The 8,779-nt window shown below is 51.1% G+C and overlaps 1 protein-coding gene across 1 annotated transcript; it reads right to left on the bottom strand.

Annotated features, from left to right (window-relative positions):
- On the bottom strand, positions 7,932-8,534 carry LOC104759915. The gene has a single exon (XM_010482787.1). It carries the CDS (start codon positions 8,532-8,534, stop codon positions 7,932-7,934), a length of 603 nt encoding a protein of 200 aa, XP_010481089.1.

Below are 8,779 nucleotides of genomic sequence, written 5' to 3'. Positions count from 1 at the left end.
GGTTATTCATCCACGGGGAGGGGAATTGACACGCTCCGGGTTTTGCCCCGTCTGTCGCTTGGGAGGGCCAGGCAGTTCGTCTGCCTGGGGCTCCTCTTCCTGGTGATTCACGGGTGCTTGGTTGGCCAGCTGTTGGGCAGCGTTGGGTGGTCCATCATAGCCCCGTCCGCCGCCTGCACCACGACCTCGGTTAGATCGTCCTCCGCGCCATCCGCCTCGGCGACCTCTGCCTCCACGGGCGCTTTTTGCCTGATAAGTAGCTTCGACTTCGCCAGAGAGATACTTGGCGTACAGGTAGTTCTTCAGGTGGACGCACTCTGGTGTGGAGTGACCGGGGTACATGTGAAAATCGCAGTAGAGTTCCTTTGGGTCAGACGGCTGCTTCTCTTGACTGTCCGTCTCGGAGACTGCGTGAATGACGCCCTTTTTTCGTTCCTGAGGCTCGTGGTGCTTGCGGGGTTCGTGGTGTTCGACCCGGTTTTTAGCCTTAGGGGGTGCGACGGTTGTTCGTCATTGGTTTTTGCGGCTAATCGGGCTTCCTCCTCCTCGTCGAGTGCGAATCTGGAGGCTCGATGCAGCGCGTCATCGAGATCCTTGGGTTCCCGGATGTTGAGGTCCTTTCGTAACGGTGATCCAGGGATCAGGCCCTTTCTGAAGACTGCCATTGCTGCATCCTCCGGGACGTTGATCTTTGTCAGTTTCTCCTTGAATCTGTTCAAGAAGCTGGCGATGGGTTCCCCCGTTCCTGGGCCATCTCCCATAGATCAGAACTTGTCACGCCTCGTTCGATGAGGATTCGGTAGTTCTTGAGGAAGGTCTTGGACAACTGGTCGAAGTTGTCGATCGAGTTCGGCTCGAGCCTTGTGAACCATACCAAGGCAGGGCCGGAAAGGCTATCCACGAATAGCTGACAGCAACCGGCGTCCCTCTGTTCGTCGGTGAATCATGCTTTTGACATGGTCGCCATGAAGGATGTCATGAACTGGACCGGATCTTTGTCTCCCTGGTAGATCGGAAGCTTCAGCTTGACGTTGAGTGAAGGCTGACTGCCGAGTTACTTCGACAATCCTATCGATCTCCGGGGCTGTGCTGATAGCTCGATGGAGGAGCGTGTTCATACCGCTAATCTGCAACTTGATTTCTTCGAGTTCGAAGCAAGGTCCGGAGTTTGCAGGGCGGATGATCGGGGCGGCCAAGCCCTCATGTATCCGCAGATTCGGATTCTTCGGTCGGATACTCGACGTTGTCTAAGGGGGAGGATTCCTCTGCTCGAATTGTGCATCCGAAAAGTCGAGACGACGAGTGAGACCGCCCAAGTTGAGTGCTGATTGTCCAGCAGAGACTTGCGATGGGGTTGTTTGGGTTACGATGGCATCGACTATGCGGTTGGTGTCGGAGATCATCTGATACATCTCTTTCGTCATGGAGCCGAACAAGATTCTGAAATCCTCCATGGAAACAACCTGCGGGTTCTGGACCGCTGGCGTGGTATGAACAGGGAGGTTCCCGTTCTGTGCGCTGATCTGCTGCTCCGTTACGCGAGCATCCGCCTCGTTATGGGTTTGTTCATCAGAAGGCTCCTTGTCGAGGTTGACTGGCTCTTCGCGAGTTCGTCCCGCATCCTGGCTGGTTTGCCCTTCAGATCTGACCCCGACTGGGAGTTCGGTGGAGGTTTCGGCCAGGTTTGCCGTTGTGCTGACGCGGTGACGAGAGTACACGGCAGTGACGGGCCTAGTCGATGCGCCACCCAGTGCCGCGATGTTATCCTGAGAAGGCATGATGCCTGTGAGATCGGGCATGTTGGAAGTCGTACGGTTTGCTTCGGGAACTTCGTTCATGACGGAAGACATTATTGCAAGGTTTCTTAAGGGGAGTTTCCTAGAGAGTAACTTTTCTAGAGACGATTTGCGACCTCACAGACGGCGCCAATTGTAGAAACTAGGTTTTCCCAATGAATTCGTTTAAGAGGGGAAACAAATTCAATAAGATAATCTTTCTAGAAAATATATCTAAACCTTGAAATTAGAAGTAAAGAAGAAGAACTCAAAGGAATTAGGGTTTATCGCAAAGAATGAAAAGAGAACTCGATTATTGTATTAGATTCTGGATGATTTACAATGGAGAAGTCTCCCCTTATTTATACATGTTCTGAGATCACATAATATATTAACTTTCCTTAACGGACGAAGTGAAATATGGAAAACTGCCTTATTGCTTGAGTCGGCCGCCGCACCGAAGTGGACGTCGGTTCCTTCTTCTCCAAGACTACGCTTCATCCGAACTGATTCTTGATGACTTAATCGATCCCTTAACCGGATTCCCTTAACCGGATTCCTGGTTAAATAATCAATTAATGTTTCTGGTTTAGCTCGGTATGTTGGGGGTGCTAAATCCCGCACCAACAATTAGTCCCCCCCAAGTTCAGTATATTCGAGATTTAATTCGAATATTTTGAACTATAGAAAGAGAATATCCGATCTAATCCATAAAGTTTTAATTGATTATTTAATAAGACCTAGCTGCAATGTAACGGGCGAACTTGAATTTCGCTTAGAATAAAATTCTATAATAATAAGAGATTTTGCTTTGCTGCTCTATTCTGTACTTAGTCATTGTTTTATTATCTGAAAAATGTGTCAGAGGCGAGACGTCTCCCGGTTTACAACAGACAATTTTTATTGATTGATGGTAGAGAACATCGACTCGAGCCTCAAAAGTTGGCGACGAAGTGTTAACAAAGTGTGTTTAATCGGAGAGCGAGATACTGGGCTCGGCTTATCTCCTTTGCTTTAGTTCGGATGCCGGACTGCGAAAATATTCTCTGGGTTCGGCTAACCGTTCCGTCCGAACTAAAGTTTGGGTGCGAAATAAATACTCTGGATTCGGCTTACCCCAAAAATAAAAAGCGGGTGCGGAAAAAATACTCTGGGTCCGGCTTATCCCTGCTCTGGGTCCGACATAGTCAGGTGCGACTCTGGGTTCGGCTTATCTTGAAAATAGTGGTTCTTTATCCTAGCTGATCACCTGGCCAGGGTGTCAACGAAAGGGGCGAATTTAGTGTGGACTAATACTTTGTCCAGATCGGGCTGAGATATGATATATTATTTTTATTTTTTCTTTTTTATTTTTTATTTTTTTTTATATTTTTTTATTTTTTGAGGAAAACTTCCCTTTTCCATCTTGGAAATAGAGGATGCACCGCATTAAATGCGCTGCGCGGTCTTTGAGAGTCATTCTCGGGACCTCGCGAAAATCTCGCTGCACGCTGATTGGTGGGTTCAGCGGCGGTTACTGTCCTAATCCTGTATAAATAGGATTGAGAATTTGGGAAGATCATTCTAAAAACCACAACTTCCCTAAATATTGAGAGAAAAAAAATGGTGACTACTCGATCTGCGTGGCTGAGACGGGCTCGGGAAAGGTTGGCCACTTCGTCGAGCGGTTCCAATCGAGCCGAATCGTCAGATAACCCCTCCGCCCAAGAGGGTGTAGAGACTTTCCGAGTCCGCGCACCTATCCCACATGTCGATATGGCGGGTGTAGAAGGGAGCCCTGTGTGTCAGGAACTCCGAAGGTATCAAGCTCGCCGATACAGGCTGGGGGCGCACGTTATGGCGAGGCGCCGCAGATTGGCCGAAGTCTGTCGGCTTTATCGTTTGGACGGAACTATTCGGGTCCTGAACGAAATAATCGCCGAGGGCTTCTACTTGGAGAAGTGGCGCATGACCGGGCTGCTTGCCGCGCGTGCGGCGTGCCAAGAGCTGGTGGGGAACATGGAGGTGCCTATTCTTTTGGAAGCCGACTGTCAGCCTCTCCAAGATACCGCGCACCTGCTTACCGTGGATATCTGGGCCTACCGGACTTCTATAGAAAGGTTAAGGCGGTACGCCAATTTTCTGGAGTCGGCTGGCCCGATTTTCTGCGAGAGGCACTTGGGTGAAGGCCCGTGTTCCTTTTTGGAGGACCTGGTGTCAAGAGGTGTCGAGGTGCCGAGGGAAAGGCTGGAGACCCTGAGGCAATCCCGTCAGTTCTGGCGAACCGAACTGGATAAGGTAACGGTGGAAAAACCGCTGGCAGACGATCTGTCAGGTCCGCGGCCTCCACTTCGTCTGCAGGATCAACCCAGACGGTGATGGTGGAACTCCGACAGTTCCGGATTCTGAATTCGGACGGTCTTTTTCTTTTCTCATCTAGGACCCTGAGTCGTCGGAGGGATTTTCTCCCTTTGCGTCTCTTTTCTCTTTTTTTTTTGTTATTAGTCAAAACATCCAAAGCATGTAATGGGGATTGACTTAGCTATTGAAACTTTAATTTTATTGGAATTATCAAACCGTGTAAGGGAAATTTAAATGCAAGTGGACTTTGGAATTTTTGTTTTGCACACCGGCTTGTCGCCGAGTCGAATAAGAGGAAGTTTTTAAACCGGAAAAAACTTTATTAATATATTAGCTGCATTCGCTTAGTCTTTAAAAGAAAAGGAATTGCCTACGTACCCCGAAGTGGGGATCAAGCCAACCGTAGTTCGTATTACAAATAAAAGATAAATGGAGTTTGGATTCCCGAAAACTCCTAGATAGAGTCGTAACAACGACTTAGCTGTAGTAGCGTTTCAAGTGGGCTGCGTTCCACGAGTTTTTGATCCGTTCCCCAGCCATGGTTACAAGTTCGTAAACTCCCGGGCGAACTGCTTTAGATACGAGATATGGACCTTCCCATCGAGCGCCGAGTTTACCGGCGTTTACTTCCTTGGTGTTCTCGAAGACTTCTCGCATAACCAGATCATCTTCGTTGAAACGCCGCTGACGAACAGTCTTATTGTAATATCGAGCCGCTGCGTCTTGGTAATGTTGCATCCGAACTAGAGCTTTGTCGCGCAATTCTTCGGCGAGATTGTTGTGGTCGACCAGCATCTCATCGTTAAGTTTAGGATTATCGACCATCATAGTGCGACGAAGTGTCGGGACCCCTGCTTCAGCCAGGGCGAGTGCTTCGAGACCATATGTGAGGGAGAAAGGGGACTGTCCCGTGCTTCGCCGCGGGGTTGTGCGGTATGACCACAGCACGCCATCCAGGTGATCTGCCCACACTCCTTTCCTTCGACCGAGTCGTTTCTTGAGCCCATCAACGATCAACTTATTCGTGGCTTCGGCTTGACCGTTGCCTTGCGGGTATCGAGGAGTCGAAGTGCTGAGACGGATTTGCCATTTTGTCAGGAAGCGTCTGGTGATCATCGAAGTGAATTGGGTACCGTTGTTGGTGACGATCTCATATGGGAGTCCGTGGCGACATATGATGTTCTTCCATATGAAATTGGTCACGTCTAAGGATTGGATCCTTGTGAAAGATTCTGCCTCCACCCACTTGGTGAAGTAATCGATCAGCACCAGAACATACTTCTTGGATTTGGATGCCGGCAAAGGTCCTATGGCATCCATGGCCCAACGCATAAAGGGATACGGAGCAGTGACGGTGTTTAATAGTTCGGGCGGGACGTGCCGCATGGGTCCATGGTGCTGACAAGCTTCGCATTTGGCCGCGAAAGTTTCACAATCGGCCATCATGGTGGGCCAATAGTGTCCGTCCTTTTTGATTTTGAGAGCAAGTGCGCGTCCGCCAGAATGGTTGCCACCTTCGCCTTCATGCACTTCCATCATGATGCGTTCGGCCTCGTCCCGAGTAACACAGGTAAGGAACACTCCCAAAGCACTCCGGCGAAATAGTTCCCCGTCCAACAGGATGTACCTGGCACTTCGAGCCTTCAGTCGTCGAGCTGCCCATCGGTCTGCCGGGACGGTGCCATCGGAGATGTAAAGTTTGATCTCGGTTTGCCAATCTTCGGGAGGCTTGACGATGTCCGCCATATCTTCTATCGGCTCGTCGACTTCCATCGGGATTGGGTCGTCGTTGATGAGGGCGATCTGGCTGTCCGGATCAATGCTGGGAGCCTCGATGCATTCAATGGGAATGGTACACCGTAACTCGGGGTCGGAGCGGTTCGCCAGAGCTGCGAGGGCGTCGGCTGATGCGTTTTCGTTCCGTGGAACCTTCGTCAGAGAAAAAGACGTAAATTCGCCGGATAGCGTGCGGACCAACTGTCGATATGCTCCCATTCGCTTGTTTTTGGTGTCGAATTCGCCGCTGAATTGACTGACTACGAGTTGGGAGTCACAGAAGACCTGCAGGTGTTTGACTCCAAGTCCCTGGGCTAGCCGGAGTCCTACGAGAACGGCCTCGTACTCGGTTTCGTTGTTCGATGCTTTGAAATTGAGCTTTAACGCCTGCTCGAGGATTTCTCCGGTGGGGGATCGGAGTATGAGTCCGACCCTGGATCCTTGATTTGTTGACGAACCGTCGACGAACATTGTCCATTGCTCCACCGCGGGAGTGGGATCGTCAAGCTCGGGCGACAGTTCGGTGATGAAGTCAGCCAGAACTTGTGACTTCAGACTTGGGCGAGAACGGTATTCGATGTCGTACTCGCTGAGCTCGACCGCCCATTTCGCCATGCGTCCGGATTGGAGGGGGCTATGAAGGATGGTTCGGAGTGGTTGTTCGGTAAACACGACGATAGAGTGCGATTGAAAATAGGGTCGCAGTTTCCGTGCTGCAACGATCTTTGCAAGGGCCAGTTTCTCCAGCGTGGAGTATTACGATTCCGCGTCGTTTAGCGCTTTGCTTGTGTAGAAAATGGGCTTCTGGTCTCCGCGGTCGTCTCGGACTAGTACCCCGCTAACTGCCGAACTGGAAACCGAAACATAAAGATATAGTGTTTCTCCGTCCTCCGGTTTGACTAAAACTGGGTGACAGGTGAGATATTCCTTCAACTGACGAAAGGCGATCTCGCATTCCTCGTCCCAATGGATATTCTTATTCCCGCGAAGAAGTTGGTAAAAGGGGAGGCACTTGTCCGTTGAGCAAGCGATAAAACGATTTAGAGCAGCGATCCGGCCAGTCAGGCGTTGTACTTCTCGCTTGTTGGTCGGTGACGGGAGTCCTAGTATAGCTTCGATCTGCTTAGGATTTGCCTCTATTCCCCGTAGAGTCACGATGTACCCCAAGAATTCCCCGGAAGTTACTCCGAATGTACACTTCGTCGGGTTTAGTTTCATCTGGAATTGATCCAAGATGTCGAAACATTCTGCCAGATGTTGGACGTGCTGTTCTGCGATCAGAGATTGGACCAGCATGTCGTCTATATAGACCTCTATGGTTTTACCGAGCAGATCTGCGAACATCATGTTTACCAAGCGCTGGTAGGTTGCTACGGCGTTTTTCAATCCGAACGGCATCACTTTGTAGCAGTAGGTCCCCCTATCTGTGATGAATGCCGTTTTCTCGCGGTCAGCTGAGCTCATGGCGATCTGGTTGTAGCCTAAAAAAGCATCCATAAATGAAAGCAGCTGGTTTCCAACCGTGGCTTCGACGAGACGATCTATGTGCGGCAGAGGAAAGCTGTCCTTAGGGCAAGTTTTGTTGAGATCGGTGAAGTCCATGCAAACTCTCCACTTGCCGTTTTTCTTTTTGACCACCACCGGGTTAGCCAGCCAATCAGGGTACTGGACTTCCATGATTTGATCCGCCTTGAGTAGTCGTTCAACTTCGTCCTAGACTGCCTTGGCTCGATCCGGGCCCAAGCGCCTGCGCTTCTGTCTGATCGGCTTGGACGTGGGGTCGATATTGAGCTTGTGGCACATGACTTCGGGGCTTATCCCGACCATGTCCTTTGTTGACCAGGCGAATGTGGAAGCCCGAGATTGCAGGAAAGCGATCAGCTTAGTCTTTATGCTTTCATCGAGTTCGGCCCCGATACCGACAGTTCGCGAGGGGTCGGAAGGATCAATATTCGCCTGTAGGATCCGACACTCCGGAGACTTGAGGCGATCCCGCTCTGGCTTTCGGGGACCGGTGAGATGGTCCCCGCTCTGTAATTGCTATGCGGCCTCCGTCTTCCTCTGCTTCTTTTCGATAACAGAGCAGGCTCGGGCCACCCTCTGGTCGCCGTAAAGTGTGCCAATTCCTGTAGGAGTTGGGAATTTGAGGCAGAGGTGATAGGTCGATGGTACGGCCTGCATCGCATATATCCACGGTACCCCCAAAATAGCGTTGTAGATTGGTGGTGCATCAACGACTGCGAATTTAGTCTTCCGGGTCACTTCGCCGGCTCGCACTTGTAGTTTTACGTCTCCCATCGACATCTTGGCGACCCCGTCATAGCCCGTCAGCGTTTGAGTTTCGGGTTTTAGTTGGTTTGGTGTGACGCCCATTTTTTCTAACGTTTGCCAGCAGAGTACATTGACGGTGCTCCCAGTGTCAATCAGGACTCGTTCGACGTCGAAGTCGCCCATCGAGACTTCGATAACCAAAGGGTCTGAATGGGGGTGTTGGATCCCTTTGGCGTCCTCCGAAGTGAATGATATCGGGTCCGAACAGAGTGAAGGCTCGCTCGGAGCGGTCTGAAGGGCGCAAATTTGTCGTGCCCTCTTCTTCAGTGCGCGAACAGAGTCTGCACAGTCCTCTGGTGGACCAAGTATCATGGTTATTCATCCACGGGGAGGGGAATTGACACGCTCCGGGTTTTGCCCCGTCTGTCGCTTGGGAGGGCCAGGCAGTTCGTCTGCCTGGGGCTCCTCTTCCTGGTGATTCACGGGTGCTTGGTTGGCCAGCTGTTGGGCAGCGTTGGGTGGTCCATCATAGCCCCGTCCGCCGCCTGCACCACGACCTCGGTTAGATCGTCCTCCGCGCCATCCGCCTCGGCGACCTCTGCCTCCACGGGCGCTTT

This window comes from Camelina sativa, chromosome 17 (assembly GCF_000633955.1).
Source record: "Camelina sativa cultivar DH55 chromosome 17, Cs, whole genome shotgun sequence".
Classification (NCBI taxonomy): domain Eukaryota; kingdom Viridiplantae; phylum Streptophyta; class Magnoliopsida; order Brassicales; family Brassicaceae; genus Camelina; species Camelina sativa.
Note: the sequence above shows the minus strand (reverse complement) of the source record. Positions and strands in the feature narration are given on the sequence as shown.